This window comes from Kazachstania africana, chromosome 12 (assembly GCF_000304475.1).
Source record: "Kazachstania africana CBS 2517 chromosome 12, complete genome".
Taxonomy (NCBI): Eukaryota; Fungi; Ascomycota; class Saccharomycetes; order Saccharomycetales; family Saccharomycetaceae; genus Kazachstania; species Kazachstania africana.
Genome location: NC_018951.1, coordinates 266,388 through 282,757, shown reverse-complemented (window position 1 = coordinate 282,757; position 16,370 = coordinate 266,388). Strand labels below are relative to the sequence as shown.

Sequence of the window (16,370 nt, the reverse complement as noted above, 5' to 3'; positions counted from 1 at the left end):
TGATTGTTGTTTAGTATTGATTTTAGATCCGTGATACTATGATAATAGAAACTCCATGATCCAAAACAGCAAATTCAGTGGAGCATCCTCCCCTTTTATACAATTGCTTCTACAAAAGAGGCTGGTTAGTCAGGACAAGCCAGCGACATAGTAGCTTTAATGGATTGCCAAGACTCTTACCTAATTCTTATGACGGAAAGTAGCTTGAATAAGAAAAAAGATCCAGCCTGTAATTTTATTTTTAGAATTGCTACACATTCCACTGATTCGACTCCATGAATCCCTCGAATCAATTGCTAAGTTTATGTTCTCGAGAATCATTAAATGTGTCAGCCTTCTTTTTTATTTTCTCGATGATCGTCGAACTTCCCGGCACAAAGTTTTTTGCTTGGCGCAGTTTGGCACAGCCTTGAAGTAGCTCTAACAGCAATGTTTTATGTCTTTCATAAGATTAAAAATAGCGGATCGACAGAATCTGAAACTGAATGCGTAACCTCTGGTTAAGCCACCATTTCTATTTTACTCGGTCGATGCTTTAGTGGACGAAAATAATATCATCAGATTTTTTTTCAGATTCGTGATGATTATACTACATAACTTGTATATACAATAAAGAGGGGGCGGAAGGCTTATAACATGACGACACCGACATTACTACGTTTCTCAGCATCAATGGTATTATCTGGCTTCAAACCGCCTGTAATTGGGAAGGCCTTGTAGTTTAGAGTGTAGAAATTTAATAAACCATCACCTAGACCGAATTTCAAATTTTCCAAAAATAACGTGTTTTCTTGAGAGGTCAATGCATTGAAGACGTCCATTCCCATATTCTTTGCGAGGATAAGCGCGTCTCCTACCAATTCAGTAAGTCTCTGTTTCGATACTTCAGTGGCTTCTTTACTAAACCTATCGTTGTATTCGAAATCAGCGTCAGTGGCATAGTAATAAAGGTAGGCAATTTCAACTTGATCATGTTTTGCATTGCCAAGAATGCTGAAAGGTAAAGAGTAAAATGAAAAGAAGTCGGTTATCTTACCATCCGGCTGTTCAACAACGTAAGAAAAGATAACTTTGTTATCGTCTTGAGAACCAAGGAACCAATGTTTGAATTCCTCTTCATCAAATAGATGGGCTAAATCAAATCTTTCTTGATATTTACTCAATAAAGCGAATGCCTCAGGAACATCTTCCTTTTTCATTGGTCTTAAACCTTGCATCTTCGTCACTTTTGGTATAGCACATTCGGCCACCATTTGAGGTGCCGTACGATCACCTGGTAAGTCAGTGAATCCAGTTTCATAAAGCTTGGTCCAATTCAATGCACGATGAGTGTAACGACAAGTACTGATTGGTGAAGGTAAAACAACACCAGCAGTATATAGAGCTTGCCAGATATCGTATCTATTCACTCTTCTTTGAATTTCCATAATCATGAGAGGAGCCAATCTTTTGGACCTTAATTGTTTATGGATACATAAGAAGTTGACCTCGACACTAGGGATAGCGTTATCACGAATTCTTAGGGTGAGAGGAATAGCGGAGATGAATGCAACTAGTTTCCCAGTAGATTGTACACGCACACCAACATTCCACTCGATTTTCCAACCTGGTGCCTTCAATGCCCAATTGAGGAAGGCTTCCTTATAATTGAATCTGAATACCGAATGCTTATCTTCTACGTAATTCTCATTTAAAAGAACGAACAAATCGTCCAATTCATTTGGATCATCTGGATTGATGTTGCACCATGTAAACCCATCTATCAATGGCAATGGCTTGTCTGGAATGTCAGCCGGAGTCTTGGTATCATCAATAACCCCTTCTTTATCGAATTTCTCATCAAATGACACCACTTGTTGAGTCCTCCAGAACTTGTACTCTTCAAAAGCTTTACGTTGTTGCGAATTCAATTTCTGCACATCACCGTTATTTAGCGCAAGCAACTTCAAAAGATCTTGTATCTTGTCAACATTGGAATCTTTCTTCTCCTCAGACATCTCTACTCACTTGAATAAAACGAATGCCGCCTTGTACCATTTGTGACAGCAACAGTTTCTTGTAGTAATCGTTTCCAATCGATCGAATCTCTTGAACGTCTTACTGCATCAATCGCATTATACGACCTTCGGATAAAAAAAACAAAAAATTTTTACAGTTTAAGCTGATATTTTGCGATGAGCTCAGTTAATTAAGAGCATTAGATATAGCTATAAGGTCAAGATCTTGTGTGTTAAGAATCGGATATAAAGATGATCTCTGCTACAGGATGGGTCCCAAGAGGCTATGCTTCTGAATTTCCTGAAAAATACGAGTTGAACGATGAGGAAGTTGCTAGAATCGAAGAAATGGCAAAGTTAAATCTAGGTGATGACTATTCAGATGAGGCCGCTAATGATGAAGAGCAAGAGCAATTAAATGATGATGCAAACGATAGAGAGGAGAATAAGGAAGCCAACGTTGATGGACTGAAAAATCAGCTTGAAGTTGACGATGATTTGAAAGAATACGATTTGGAGCATTATGAAGATAGTGACAATGGAAAAGGCCAAGATATTTCCATGTTTCCTGGATTAGCTAATGAAGACGTTAAATTCCACGCTGGTGGCGAAGATTCTGATCCATACATCACTTTACCAACCCAAGAAGAAGAAACTGAAGCCAAGCAAGAATTACAAGTTTATCCAAGTGATAATCTGGTTCTTGCTACTAGGACAGAAGATGAAGTCTCATACTTGGACGTTTACGTTTATGATGATGGTGCAGGTTTCCATGACAGCGAGATTCCAACTGAACAAGGTGATGAAGCCGATCCAGATGTCGCAAGAGGTTTAGTTCGTGATAGCTCTTTGTACGTTCACCACGATTTAATGTTGCCTGCATTCCCTCTATGTGTTGAATGGTTAAATTACAAGCCAGGTAGTAACGATAATGATAGTTTGGCCAATTTTGTTGCTGTAGGTACGTTTGATCCACAAATTGAAATTTGGAATCTAGATTGCGTTGAAAAAGCTTTCCCAGATATGATCCTAGGTGAACCAGTTAATAATTCCATGGCATCATTAACCAAGAAAAAGAAGAAAACAAAGCATAATCAACATATAACGTCACATCACACTGATGCCGTACTATCTCTTTCTCATAACAAGCACTTCCGTGCCGTTCTTGCATCTACTTCTGCTGATCACACTGTCAAATTATGGGATCTAAACAGTGGTAACGCTGCTCGTTCTATGGCATCTATTCATAACAACAAGAATGTTTCCTCATCGCAATGGCATCACGGTAACGGTTCAATTTTATTGACCGGTGGTTACGACTCTCGTATTGCATTGACGGATGTTAGAATTTCAAATGAAAATGAAATGTCCAAATATTGGTCTGTTTCCAACGGTGAAGAAGTGGAAACTGTCATTTTTGCAGATGAAAATATAATACTTGCTGGTACTGATTCTGGTAATATTTATTCGTTCGATATTAGAAATAATGCAGGATCCAAACCGGTCTGGACTTTGAAGGCCCACGATGCAGGTATCTCATCCTTGTCAGTTAACAACTTTATTCCAGGTCTAATGAGTACTGGTGCCATGGGTGAAAAGGCGGTGAAGTTATGGAAGTTCCCAACTGGTGATTCGCAAGCAGATGGTTCAATGAAAGGTCCAAATATGGTCTTATCTCGTGACTTCGATGTTGGTAACGTCTTAACAACTTCCTTTGCCCCAGATATTGAAACCGCCGGTGTTATGGTTGTTGGTGGTGTCAATAAAGGTCTAAAACTATGGGACGTCTTCACGAATAGAACTGTCCGTAAGAGTTTCACTCATGAATTGGCAGGCATCCAAAAATTAGCCAGAGAAGAAGCACAAAAGATGGGTAAGAGTTCCAGAATCAGTAGGAAATATATCAAGAACGACAACCCAGATACAGTCGTCACCGTAGATGACCAAGGCGAAGATGAGGAGGAAAGAGAAGGCGAAGAAGAAGAAGAAGATTGGGAAAGCGAATAGACGCAAAACCATAGCACATATGTATCTGTATTTAGACCCTGATTTTGTATATTAGAATTGCAACAATACTAAGACAGTCGCCACCACCACCACCTCCAGTAACCTAAGTGTGGCCATCATCGCATTAAAGAAGCCCATCGCTGCCAGCTAACATTCTTTCAGCCGGGTGACACACGCTAGCCATACTCTGAATATTTTTTTTTTGCACTGAACGTTCAAGACGACGCTTTTTTCAGTATTTTGAAATTTTGTGAAAAATTTTTTGCGATGAGGTTGAAAAGAAAATTTACTTCTCGAGATCTATCATAATAAGTAGTAGTATAGCTAACCATATAATCAGCAAAACTCCCAATAAATATGGCTCCTATTGAATATTTATTATTTGAAGAACCAACAGGTTATGCGGTCTTCAAGGTCAAACTACAGCAAGATGATATTGCTTCCAGATTAGCTGAAGTTCAACAACAAATTAACGAATTCGGTTCGTTCACAAAATTGGTTGAATTAGTATCGTTCGCTCCATTCAAAGGTGCTGCTGACGCTTTAGAGAATGCTAATGACATTTCAGAAGGTTTACTTTCAGACAGTTTGAAATCTATTCTTGAATTAAACTTACCAAAGGCTTCCAAGAGTAAGACTGTTACTTTAGGTATTTCTGATAAGAATTTAGGTCCTTCTATCAAGGAACAATTTCCATATGTTGACTGTATCTCTAACGAATTAGCTCAAGACTTACTTCGTGGTGTAAGACAACACGGTGAAAAATTGTTCAAGGGTTTACAATCTGGTGATTTAGAAAGAGCTCAACTTGGTTTAGGTCATGCTTACTCTAGAGCTAAGGTTAAGTTTTCCGTCCAAAAGAACGATAACCATATCATCCAAGCTATTGCTTTAGTCGATCAATTAGACAAAGATATCAATACTTTTGCTATGAGAGTTAAGGAATGGTACGGTTGGCATTTCCCTGAATTAGCTAAGTTAGTACCGGACAACTACACTTTTGCTAAATTAGTTTTATTCATCAAGGACAAAGCTTCTTTAAACGATGAATCCTTACATGAGTTAGCCGGTCATTTAAATGAAGATGCTGGTATTGCACAAAGAGTCATTGATAACGCACGTATTTCAATGGGTCAAGATTTATCAGAAATCGATATGCAAAATGTCTGTGTTTTCGCTGAAAGAGTTGTTTCTTTAGTTGATTACAGAAGAGGTTTATACGACTATTTATGTGAAAAGATGCATACTGTTGCACCAAATTTATCAGAATTAATTGGTGAAGTCATTGGTGCCAGATTAATATCTCATGCTGGTTCATTAACTAACTTATCTAAGCAAGCTGCATCTACTGTTCAAATTCTTGGTGCTGAAAAGGCATTATTCAGAGCATTAAAGACTAAAGGTAACACTCCAAAGTACGGTTTAATTTACCACAGTGGTTTCATTGCTAAGGCCTCCGCCAAGAACAAGGGTAGAATTTCTAGATATTTAGCCAACAAGTGTTCTATTGCCTCTAGAATTGATAACTATTCTGATGAACCTTCTAACGTTTTCGGTAGTGTCTTAAAGAAGCAAGTTGAACAAAGATTAGAATTTTACAACATTGGTAAGCCAACTTTAAAGAATGAATTAGCCATTCAAGAAGCCATGGAATTATACAATAAAGACAAGCCAGAGGAAGAACAAAAGGAAGAAATTTCTTCTAAGAAGAGAAAGTTAGAAACTGAAGGTGAAGAAGAAGAAAAGAAATCCAAGAAGGAAAAGAAGGATAAGAAGGATAAGAAGGATAAGAAGAGCAAGAAGGAAAAGAAAGAGAAGAAAGAGAAGAAGGAAAAGAAGGAAAAAAAATCTAAGAAATAATTAATTTAGATTATCATAATATCTTTCTTTAACCTCTTGTAAAGTGTAAAGACGAGATAACTATATCATAAATTATTCTATGTACTGTATATTTAGTTAATTATCAATTTTTAAAATAAAAAGATTCGAATTTAAAACGTTTGATTCATTACTTAAATATATAGGCCAGACTGTGTACTTGTAGCGGATCCTTCTAATTTCCAATTCCGATGACATTCATCGTAATATGTCTTAAAATCCATTTGACTGCCTAATTCATGAAAAAATTGATTGATTAGTTCCTCCATGGTTGATAGAGACAGTTTTTCAAATCCAATTGGACCTTCACTGGGTACAATAATGCATTCAAAATTGTCCGTTCCGATTTCTAATAATTCATAGAGTAAAGATCCAATGAAACCAGTAATAAATTCAGGTGGATTTATTGAGCAATTTTTATTTGTGACTGTTTTTATGTTATTACTAATTTTATCCGATGCACCTAGTAATAAGATTGAAGATTTGTCATTATTTATTGAACTGGTCAATTTTTTAGATATTAGATTTAAGAAAATGGGTGAGACTTTCAAAAAATTCTCATCGATGGAAATTAACAAAGTATCTGTAGATGATATACGATAAATTGGGAATTTGAATGAAAAATTGTTATTACCAGTGGCACTTTCCATAGATGGGTTGAATTCATTGGGGAAATTCTCATTAAAATCCCAAGAATAGTGGTTTTGTTCATCATCAGTCATTTTCGATTCAGTCAACAGCAATGTAGTTTCAATATTACCTAAATCTTCCATTTTTAACAAATTTTTAGGGAACAATGGGTTCATTACTTTTGTAGTCAATATAATCTTTTTATAATCACTGAAATTGACGGTGCTTGGGATCTCCACTTGAGGTAATGGTGATTCCTGTAGGGATTCTTCATTTTTCAATATCACTGGTGAATCCAATTGATGTCTTGGTTCGACTAATTCATTCCATTGTTTGAACTAAAAATTATTAAGTTAGTATTAACATGCATAATTCTATCAGCTAGAAGCAGGTAAAGAACATACTAGCATAGTTTACTTGTTTGTGTGCGTCTAGGAGATGTATCTGTCATGCTTTAAAAGTGTTAAATATAAGTTTTTTCATAGTGGATGAAAGAAAAACTGATATGAAAAAGTCGAATTGATGAAGAGTAATAGAAATACTTCAAACAGTGTAAGACAGTGAAAGATGTCAGAGTTGGCTGCACAGTATCAGAAACTCCAGAGTGAATTGGAAGAGTTAATAGTGGCCAGACAGAAGCTGGAAACGCAGTTGCAAGAAAACAAGATTGTCAACGATGAGTTTAAGAGCTTGAAAGAAGAGACGCAAGTTTATAAGTTGACTGGTAATGTTCTGTTGCCGATTGAACAGGATGAGGCACGTGGTAATGTGGATAAGAGACTAGAGTTTATTGAGAAGGAGATTACACGATGTGAAGGGAATATTAAGAGTAAACAGACAGAAATTGAAAACATAAGAAATGAATTGGTTAAATTGCGTTCAGGCCAATGATCCCTGGTGGGGGCCAAATACATATATTATCTATTGTATATACGGACTACATTCTGGAGAATTGTGATTTGACTAAATTGATAGAATTCATTAATGTAAACCAAGCGTATTCTTCAACGTTATTGTAATATTCACCTAAATTCATTACACGATCTACTTTATCAGAAGCAAAATCCATTGTCATTTGGAAATTATTCGAAGTGTCCTGAATCATAAACATTTTACTTGTCACATAAGCCATTGAGACAGCGAGTCTCTTTGAATACCAAGCCATATCATGATGATCTTTCTCGTTGGAAAAGAATATCATGTCATCAGCTAGTTGGAATAATTCAGGTAATGAAACATCGAACATAAATTTCCCCGGTGTAGCCAATTGAGCGAATAAACCTCTGAGTTGACTGCTTATTGGAATATCCATTTCCAATCTTTTCAAGAGTAGTTCTTTCAATGTGGTCGTTGTATTGTCGTTGGTATCCTTAGTGAGTTCAATTCTCTTTGAGACTAGATTGTATTTGATCAACTCTAAGACAGCAGGTGATGAATGAGCAAAGGATGGAGAATTTGATGCACCTATGACGGACATCATCGAGGAAGAATAGCCTAAGTCATTGATTGATTTGAGTATCGATTTCTCGTTGAACCCTGACGTAGGGACATATTCCTTCAAAGAATGGGACAAGATTTTTGATTGGATTGAGTCCATGGAATAGGTTAAGGGACTGATCGTGGTAGGATTGACATATTCATTGGAAGCAGGATGGTAAAGACGACGAAGACATTTGAATTGGGTTGTCCTTAGCAAGGACTTATTCAATGGAGTAAAGCTAGACATGACCATCACTTTGCTTGTTATATGGTCTTGTGGACCGTCTTTCTATGTTTTTTCTTTGATAATTTATGTTTGCAACAGCAGGCCAGCCCCGCCGGAGTATTAAGAGAATGGAACAAGTGGTATATAAGAAGCGTTATGAAGTGTTAAAAGCATGAGATAAGAACAGTTGAGGGTGTAGTACGATGACACTGCATAAAGACACTTTTTCGAGAAAGCATCGTGTTTAGAGTGTTTCTCGAACGCAAACACGTAGACGCCAACACACACGACCACCCATAAACATAGTCGATGTCCCCATGGACATACAGACGGGTGGTGGTTCCACTTGTTTTGTGCACCTGTAAAATTGTCAGTTTCTCGTTGATTTAAACTGTTTGTATAGTGTCCCGTCGGGTAACTAATCAAGAGTTATCAAAAGGGCAAAAAACGAGTTTAACGCTTCATCATTGAAACGAGTAGTTAGGTGTGGGATCGAAGCGTGTGCATACATGGTGAATGATGTTTAGACAATTGACTAGATTGATGGTTCCCAGGACGGTGCTGATAAGGCCGTCTGTGTTATGCAGCATGAATCGGGGATACCATGCGACCAGTGGTGTTATAAATGATAGTATCAGTTTTATACCGTGGATTCCTTGGAAGAAGCCTACTTCATTATTGCAAGCAGTGGGAGCAGCATCGGTGCAAGAAGACGGGATGTTTACTGATTCTGTGCTCAGAAAGAGAAGAAAGAAGATGAAAAAACACAAATTGAGGAAAAGAAGAAAACGAGAAAGAGCAGATAAGAGGAAGTTATCACAAGGTAAATAGTAAATAGTTAACGGGAGAAAAAAAGTACATCTATACACCATTAAATAGCTTGTAAATAGAATTTTTTGAAAAGATTGATGAAAACGAATAAGTGGAATATGATTAAAAATAGGATTACGTATTTTTTAATCTGTGGTTTTCTGAATTTCCATTCTTCCACTACATAGGTGACCATTTTATAGTTGAAATTTTTCATTAATTCATCTTTATTAACAGTACCAATTTCTTGTAAAAGATTAAAATTAAATTTAAAAATTTCTCTTGAAATGTCAATAATCTCCAATTTTTCATCTTCATTTAACTTCGCTTTAGTTAAAATGTCATAGTTTCTCTTATATTCTGATTTCAATTTATTTTCACTGACGATATCTTTATCGAATTTGAAGAAATTCGTTGCATTCATTATAACGTCAGTATGTGACATTTTATCAAATTTTGGCATGAAAAAAAATGAAAGATTCTTATTCATACTGGCTCTCATGATTCTGCCACCAGCGAATAATGCCAAATACAGAACATGACAGTAAGCCAAGACATCCACTGGATGTTCGTGTAAATTTGATTTGATAAAATTCAAAAATTTACAAAGTTCAGGACGACTTGAAAGCCATTGATCGTCGGATTGATCTTGAATGACATTTAGAAATTTTAAATCTTTTAGAATCTGATCCTTCCTTCTAAATTTATCGTTGAAGAAACCTCTTAAGATTTCACCAATGTGACTTCTGTCATTACTAATTATAAAATCAATTTCGTCTTCTAATGTCCTGAACACATAGTAATACGACAATAAGATATCCTTATAGATAAAACTATGTCTCAAGGCAAAAGTGGCTTTAATTGACATCGTCTTGTCAATAACATTATGTAAATCTCTTGTATGAAAATTGATTCTATTAGCTAAAGCGTCGGTATCAGTGGGTGAAGGTACTTGTTGTTCCATGGTTACTATGGTTGTGATTTCATATATTTCGAAGAAACAGGTACATATTTTCATTTAGTTCCCACTTATATACGTTTAAATTCATTATCATCCACCGTTCGTTCTTCCAATTGCTTCTTCATTCCTGTCACTATGGCTACTGCGCTTTCGGTCATAACGGAATCGCTTACTATCGTATTCCAGTAAGTCACAACAGGGTGTAAATTCCATTAAAGTGAGTGTAAAATCAATAAAATTACACCTGGTCCATAGGATGTGGCATGTGTTGCAAGTGGCTTAAAGTTCATCGTTAGCACGGCTGCTTATACGGAGTTACCAAAGGCAGAGTTGACTTGCTCTCCATTAATATGCATGGTTTACGAATCGAACGGATGACCTAAGATAATTCTGAGACTCTTCGGTATTTTCACCAATGACGCTACCTGGGGATATAAAATGTGGGAACCGAGACAATTAGTGTCAGTGTATAGTTAAAACCCACACATCACAAAGAAACAGCAATAGTTGGTCACGTGTGGTCTAAGACTATCGTCAAAAGGAAAAACAAAATTATTCTTGCAGCGAGAGGAAAAGGCCAAAAAAACAAGAGAGGATTCACTTTTAACCCTATATAAATGGAGAGCGTGTGCACATTGAAAAGACTTTGATATTAAAGACTGAAAGAAGAACTGTCATTGAACAATGTCGAAGCAATTTGTTCGTTCAGCTAAAAATGTAATGAAAGGTTACTCTTCGACCCAGGTCCTTGTAAGAGATGCTACTTCGAACGATAATAGGGTCACAAATATTGATACATTGGATGATATTGCTTCTAGATCTTATGATTCTGTTGATTTTTTCGAAATTATGGATATGTTAGATAAGAGGCTTAATGATAAAGGGAAGTATTGGAAACATATTGTTAAATCGTTGACTGTATTAGATTATTTAGTTAGGTTTGGTAGTGAGAATTGTGTTCTTTGGTGTAAAGAAAATCTCTACGTTATAAAGACTTTAAGAGAATTCAGATACGAAGACGATACTGGTATCGATCAAGGCCAAATAATTAGAGTGAAAGCTAAAGAATTGACGTCTTTATTACAGGATGAAGAACGATTAAGAGAAGAAAGGAGATTCAATAATAGAAGAAATCGTCGTAATAACAGAAGTGCCAATAGAAGTAGAGCTACAAGTAGATCACAATCAAATATTGGTCCAGATGATGACGATTTGCAGAGGGTCATTGAAGAAAGTAAGAAAACTGCAGAAGAAGATGAAAGGCGTAGGAAAGAATTGGCAAGATATGATGAAGAAGATCCTGAATTTCAAGCTGCATTACAGTTAAGTAAAGAAGAGGAAGAATTGAAAAACTTGCAAGATTTGCAAAGACAACAACAACAATTACAAATGTTGCAACAACAACAGACTTCTGCAAATGTTTATTATGATGTATTTGGAAATCCAATCTCATATGATGAGTATATGGAATATCAACAACAAAAGCAATTGTGGGAACAACAACAAGAACAACAGAGAATTGCTCAAGAGCAGTATCTAGCTCAGCAACAGCAGCAAGCGTGGGAAGAACAACAACAAGCTCTTGCTCAACAGCAACTATGGGACCAACAACAGCAGCAATTACAACAACAGCAACAGCAACAACTCTGGCAGCAGGAACAAGTGCCTATGGTTACTGGATCAAATAATCCATTTTCAATGGATAATCTCGGCAAGGTAAATAATGCACCTCCTCCACAACCTGTTCCACAACCGCAACTTGCTGTACAATCCCCTCCACAACAGATCCCACAAGTGGCAATGCCTCCACTGCCACAACAACAAGAACAACAACCTTTGAAACAAAACAGAACAGGCAATGAGGAAATCACCGAAAAATACAGTGAATTAAACAATCTTTTGGCTCAAGGAACTGGTGTGGACACGTTCGGTAATACTGGTCAAGAAAGAATTCCAGCCCAACATACAAAGACAGGAACTTTTATCAACTCGCAGGGTACAGGATACAAGCAAGTAACGAATGAACGCTCCAAAAACAATCCGTTCTTAAACACTCAATACACAGGTTTACCAAGTTCCAATATTGTTCCTTCAAGCACTGGCTATGGATTTGGTAACCAGCCACAAGACTCTGCACAAAACCAATACTCACAACAGCAACAACAATACTCACAGCCTCAATATAATCAAGCATACCCTCAACAGCAGCAACAACAACAACAACCAAACCAGCAATATCAACAAATGGCTTACCAACAGCAATACAACTTACAGCAGCCTCAACAGCAAAGCAACAGCGCTGCTCCAGATCAAAGTATAAGTTTGATTGATTTATGATTATAAAAGACATATTACCACTATTACTATATATATATATATATCTATGTGTGTATATACAAGTTATTCATTGAAAATTAATGTAAATATCAATATCACTAAATTTTATAGTCGAGTAATACGGTTTCCGAAATAATTTCAAAAATTAACTTTCTTAAAAACTAAAGTAATATGTACCGTGTCCTATACTAGCGAAAAGACATTCCATTAAATATCATTGTAATTACTGCATTATCTCTACTATTTTCAATATCACGTATGAAACCGTTGAGCTATTTTCTGCTATACTCGTCTCTAATATATTCTACTTTTGCCAAGAAAGAAACTAGGGAAGACCCTTGGAACGAAATAACGAAAATCACATCATCTCTGCCGATAAGGCCCAACCCATTTGAAGTAACAGAATTACAGGGTGATATAAGCTTTTATATTCCGATTGACTATTTTGAAGAAAGTGAAGAGTCCAAATTCAACGATTTTTGGTTGTCTAAATCCTATCCAAATCAAATTTATCTATACAACTTATTGACGGAATCCAGTGAAAATTATAATAATGCCAACGCCACTTTTATGCTTTCGAGGCTATTTCTTTATCAGCACTATAACTTCCCACATAACAAGACTTTGGCTCATCATTATTTGAACAAATACAATGAACTGACGTCATACAGCGATCCCACTACTTTATTCGAAGAAGCGGTCATGCACTCAACGGGGCTATTTGGTACAATTCCTGTTGATCCGGCAAAGGCTTTATTGTACTATGAACGTGCTGCTCGTGCTGGCAGCTTGCAGGCCAAACAAGCCCTGGCTTACAAATATTTCAATGGAATAAATGTTCCAAGAGATTTTGATAAATCTTTAGTACTATACAGGGAGGTCGCTGAATCCATCAAAAAGAACTCTTACAGTGACTACGATTGGAATGTAAACTTTCCATATTTTGAAAGCTACAATGTACGATTACCAGATTTTGAAGATGGTTTACTTGGGCCAGGGTTGGGTTCAACATCGTTAAGTACAGTGAGAAAAAAGTCCGCTAGACCTGACATTACAAGTAGTGTTTTGACTAAAATGAATGGAGGAACTATTATTTTACAGTTCGGTAATGTTGATAATTCCAATGCCTTTGCAATTGGTGACAATGACGAAAGTGAAGATCAGCTTGTTGACATTTTTTATACCGCATGGGATGAATATAAGGGAACTTACACCAAGAAAAGGGATGTTGAAAAGAGTAGGTTACTTCTTGAGGCAACAGTGACGCAGTATGATAAAGATGTTATAATAATGGATAATCTACAGAGATATTTCTATTCGAAATGTCTTGATCTTTTAGGACATATTTATTTTACTGGAGATGGTCTTCCAGAACCAGATCTTTATGCTGCTGAAAATTATTTGAAAAAGGCCATTTTGGTTATCGAAGGTTCGTCGAGATTACATAGTCGTGCTCATATTGACATGGGGTTACTCCAGCAATATAAATATCACAATGAAACAAGCGCTGTTGAACATTACAGAAAAAGTATTGAATTAAGATCTAATAATGGGATTGTGGAGTATCAATTAGCGAAATTAAACAGCAGAAATCCATCTTTGCATATAGGAGATTCTTTTACTTTACTGCAAGCTGCATGCACGAAAGGTTTTATTCCAGCAATTTATGAATTTGCCAAGATGACTGAGAAGGGCTTAAAGAATAGGTACAATTGTGAAGATACGGCTTATTTGTTTAAATTATTTGTCGAAGAAAATGAATCAATTATGGCCCCTCATTTGACAAATGCCTTTGCTGAGCTTTTGTTGGGCAACACAGAAACTGCACTGTGGGAATATACCAAGGCTTCAGAGCAAGGATATGAAATGGCACAGGTATCTGCAGCTTATTTGATGTATCAAATCCCCACAAAATTGGATGAACCTCCACTCACTACAGATGAGAGAAAAGATATGGCTATAACGTATTATATGAGGGCTTTCAAACAGAATAATGTGGATGCCGGTGTCATTGCAGGCGATGTATATTATGACAAGGGCCAGTATGAAAAGGCATTTTCGATGTATCAAAGCGCTGCATTGAAGTATTCTGTACAGGCAATCTGGAATTTGGGTTATATGTACGAGTATGGTCTCGGAGTTCCAATGGATTTCCATTTGGCAAAAAGGTATTACGACCAAGTATTGGAGTTTAACCACAAATTCTACTTGGGTGTTAAACTGAGCGTATTGAAATTAAGAATCAAATCTTTTTGGATTTGGATAATGGGAAATCAAGCTAATACCACTATTATAAATCCTAATTCAAAATCTCTACCTTTAGTAGGACGTATAAAAAATATTTTTGACAAAATTGTACATAGAGGAGAATATGGATCTAAGAATGCTAAAGATGCTCAAAAGGACGGATCTGGTACTCTTTTTGAGGAGAGAAATCCCCATAAGACGGTGGTACAATCCGGGTTTGATGGCTTCAATGCCAGAACCAATAACGATCAAGATGGTATTGCCGGTTATTTGCAGTCTATTGGATTACATTCAGAAGATGTCATAACAATATTGTTTGTAATATTTGTCTTTTCCTTCAGTTTCATCATGAGGACTCTAGCTCAAAGAAGAGGTTGGAACGTCCAAATAAATGGCATTCCTATAAATCCCAATAATAATAATAATGAACCACAACAACAGCAAGGAGGATTTTTCAACGGGAACTTTGACGTTCAAATATTTGCTATATGATACATTATATAGTCCATATTTATTAGAATAGAATAATGCATTTAGATACCATCTCTTATAGAGTGTTTAATGTGGCTTTCTTGAATTGCTACGATTATCAAAAAATGACCCGGACGTGGAAATTTTATCGTTGAAAATTTATAGAAGAAAAAGCTTGTAAAAACAGCTGTTAATAACAACAAATTGAGTAACCTATAAATAGAGGTCAATTGATTGATTGAAGGAGTTATTTAGTCCTTGTGATATTTTGAGACTCAGTATTACAGGTGTCTTTGACAAATCGATTCATTGAAAGAAGAAAAAGCGGCAATACATCATGGTTGCTATAACGAACGCTCATAACGATTTGATCCATGATGCTGTGCTAGATTACTACGGTAAACGTCTGGCTACATGCTCATCAGATAAAACAATCAAGATTTTTGAAGTAGAAGGTGAATCACAAAAATTGGTCAGCACTTTGACTGGACACGAAGGTCCGGTTTGGAGGGTTGATTGGGCACATCCAAAGTTTGGTACTATCTTAGCCTCCTGTTCATATGATGGTAAAGTGATTATCTGGAAGGAAGAAAATGGCAGATGGTCTCAAATTGCAGTTCATGCCGTACATTCAGCATCTGTTAACTCCATTCAATGGGCTCCACACGAATACGGCGTTGTACTTTTAGTCGGTTCATCTGATGGTAAGATTTCTGTCGTAGAGTTCAAAGAAAATGGTGTTACTAACCCTATTGTCATTGATGCACATGCTATTGGTGTAAATTCAGTTTCATGGGCACCAGCAGTCATTCAAGAAAAGGCATCTGCTTCTGGTACCGATTCTACATCAAATAATTTCCAAGAGTTACGTAGATTTGTTTCCGGTGGTGCCGATAATTTAGTTAAAGTCTGGAAATATAGTCCAGAAGCACAAACTTACGTTTTAGAAGATACGTTAGAAGGACATTCAGATTGGGTTAGAGACGTGGCTTGGTCACCATCCGTGTTACTACGCTCATATATTGCCAGCGTATCTCAAGACAGAACTTGTATCATTTGGACTCAAGAGAACAACAAGGGTGTATGGAAGAAGACAGTACTACAAGAAGACAGATTTCCCGACGTCTTATGGAGAGCAAGCTGGTCATTGTCAGGTAACATCTTGGCTATTTCTGGCGGTGACAACAAGGTCACTTTATGGAAAGAAAACCTAGAGGGTAAATGGGAATCCGCTGGTGAAGTTGAACAATAAAAAATAGAATATTAACTAATATATGTGTATATATATAGTTCTTACTTAATTATGAAAAGTAATCTTTGACGTGAA

The 16,370-nt window shown here is 36.6% G+C and overlaps 11 protein-coding genes across 11 annotated transcripts; 7 read left to right on the top strand and 4 right to left on the bottom strand.

Annotated features, from left to right (window-relative positions):
- Positions 1 to 629: 629 nt before the first annotated feature.
- NMT1 (glycylpeptide N-tetradecanoyltransferase NMT1) lies at positions 630 to 1,997 on the bottom strand (the record flags this gene model as incomplete). The annotated part of the gene is made up of 1 exon (XM_003959849.1): positions 630 to 1,997. One exon carries the CDS (start codon positions 1,995 to 1,997, stop codon positions 630 to 632), a length of 1,368 nt encoding a protein of 455 aa, XP_003959898.1.
- A 252-nt stretch (positions 1,998 to 2,249) lies between these two features.
- On the top strand, positions 2,250 to 4,004 carry PWP1 (rRNA-processing protein PWP1; the record flags this gene model as incomplete). Its single annotated transcript, XM_003959848.1, has 1 exon — positions 2,250 to 4,004. The coding sequence occupies one exon, from the start codon at positions 2,250 to 2,252 to the stop codon at positions 4,002 to 4,004; it is 1,755 nt and encodes a 584-aa protein (XP_003959897.1).
- A 357-nt stretch (positions 4,005 to 4,361) lies between these two features.
- NOP56 (snoRNP complex protein NOP56) lies at positions 4,362 to 5,864 on the top strand (the record flags this gene model as incomplete). Its single annotated transcript, XM_003959847.1, has 1 exon — positions 4,362 to 5,864. The coding sequence occupies one exon, from the start codon at positions 4,362 to 4,364 to the stop codon at positions 5,862 to 5,864; it is 1,503 nt and encodes a 500-aa protein (XP_003959896.1).
- Positions 5,865 to 6,016: 152 nt separating this feature from the next.
- On the bottom strand, positions 6,017 to 6,922 carry PBA1 (Pba1p; the record flags this gene model as incomplete). Its single annotated transcript, XM_003959846.1, has 2 exons — positions 6,017 to 6,850; positions 6,917 to 6,922. The coding sequence occupies 2 exons, from the start codon at positions 6,920 to 6,922 to the stop codon at positions 6,017 to 6,019; spliced, it is 840 nt and encodes a 279-aa protein (XP_003959895.1).
- A 157-nt stretch (positions 6,923 to 7,079) lies between these two features.
- Positions 7,080 to 7,403, top strand: YKE2 (tubulin-binding prefolding complex subunit YKE2; the record flags this gene model as incomplete). Its single annotated transcript, XM_003959845.1, has 1 exon — positions 7,080 to 7,403. One exon carries the CDS (start codon positions 7,080 to 7,082, stop codon positions 7,401 to 7,403), a length of 324 nt encoding a protein of 107 aa, XP_003959894.1.
- Positions 7,404 to 7,449: 46 nt separating this feature from the next.
- On the bottom strand, positions 7,450 to 8,244 carry COQ9 (ubiquinone biosynthesis protein COQ9; the record flags this gene model as incomplete). The annotated part of the gene is made up of 1 exon (XM_003959844.1): positions 7,450 to 8,244. One exon carries the CDS (start codon positions 8,242 to 8,244, stop codon positions 7,450 to 7,452), a length of 795 nt encoding a protein of 264 aa, XP_003959893.1.
- Positions 8,245 to 8,733: 489 nt separating this feature from the next.
- QRI5 (mitochondrial 37S ribosomal mS38 domain-containing protein) lies at positions 8,734 to 9,048 on the top strand (the record flags this gene model as incomplete). The annotated part of the gene is made up of 1 exon (XM_003959843.1): positions 8,734 to 9,048. One exon carries the CDS (start codon positions 8,734 to 8,736, stop codon positions 9,046 to 9,048), a length of 315 nt encoding a protein of 104 aa, XP_003959892.1.
- Positions 9,049 to 9,088: 40 nt separating this feature from the next.
- Positions 9,089 to 9,991, bottom strand: HMX1 (Hmx1p; the record flags this gene model as incomplete). Its single annotated transcript, XM_003959842.1, has 1 exon — positions 9,089 to 9,991. One exon carries the CDS (start codon positions 9,989 to 9,991, stop codon positions 9,089 to 9,091), a length of 903 nt encoding a protein of 300 aa, XP_003959891.1.
- A 681-nt stretch (positions 9,992 to 10,672) lies between these two features.
- ENT2 (epsin) lies at positions 10,673 to 12,325 on the top strand (the record flags this gene model as incomplete). The annotated part of the gene is made up of 1 exon (XM_003959841.1): positions 10,673 to 12,325. One exon carries the CDS (start codon positions 10,673 to 10,675, stop codon positions 12,323 to 12,325), a length of 1,653 nt encoding a protein of 550 aa, XP_003959890.1.
- A 258-nt stretch (positions 12,326 to 12,583) lies between these two features.
- On the top strand, positions 12,584 to 15,064 carry HRD3 (ubiquitin ligase complex subunit HRD3; the record flags this gene model as incomplete). The annotated part of the gene is made up of 1 exon (XM_003959840.1): positions 12,584 to 15,064. The coding sequence occupies one exon, from the start codon at positions 12,584 to 12,586 to the stop codon at positions 15,062 to 15,064; it is 2,481 nt and encodes an 826-aa protein (XP_003959889.1).
- Positions 15,065 to 15,380: 316 nt separating this feature from the next.
- On the top strand, positions 15,381 to 16,295 carry SEC13 (GTPase-activating protein SEC13; the record flags this gene model as incomplete). Its single annotated transcript, XM_003959839.1, has 1 exon — positions 15,381 to 16,295. The coding sequence occupies one exon, from the start codon at positions 15,381 to 15,383 to the stop codon at positions 16,293 to 16,295; it is 915 nt and encodes a 304-aa protein (XP_003959888.1).
- Between the last annotated feature and the right edge of the window lie 75 nt (positions 16,296 to 16,370).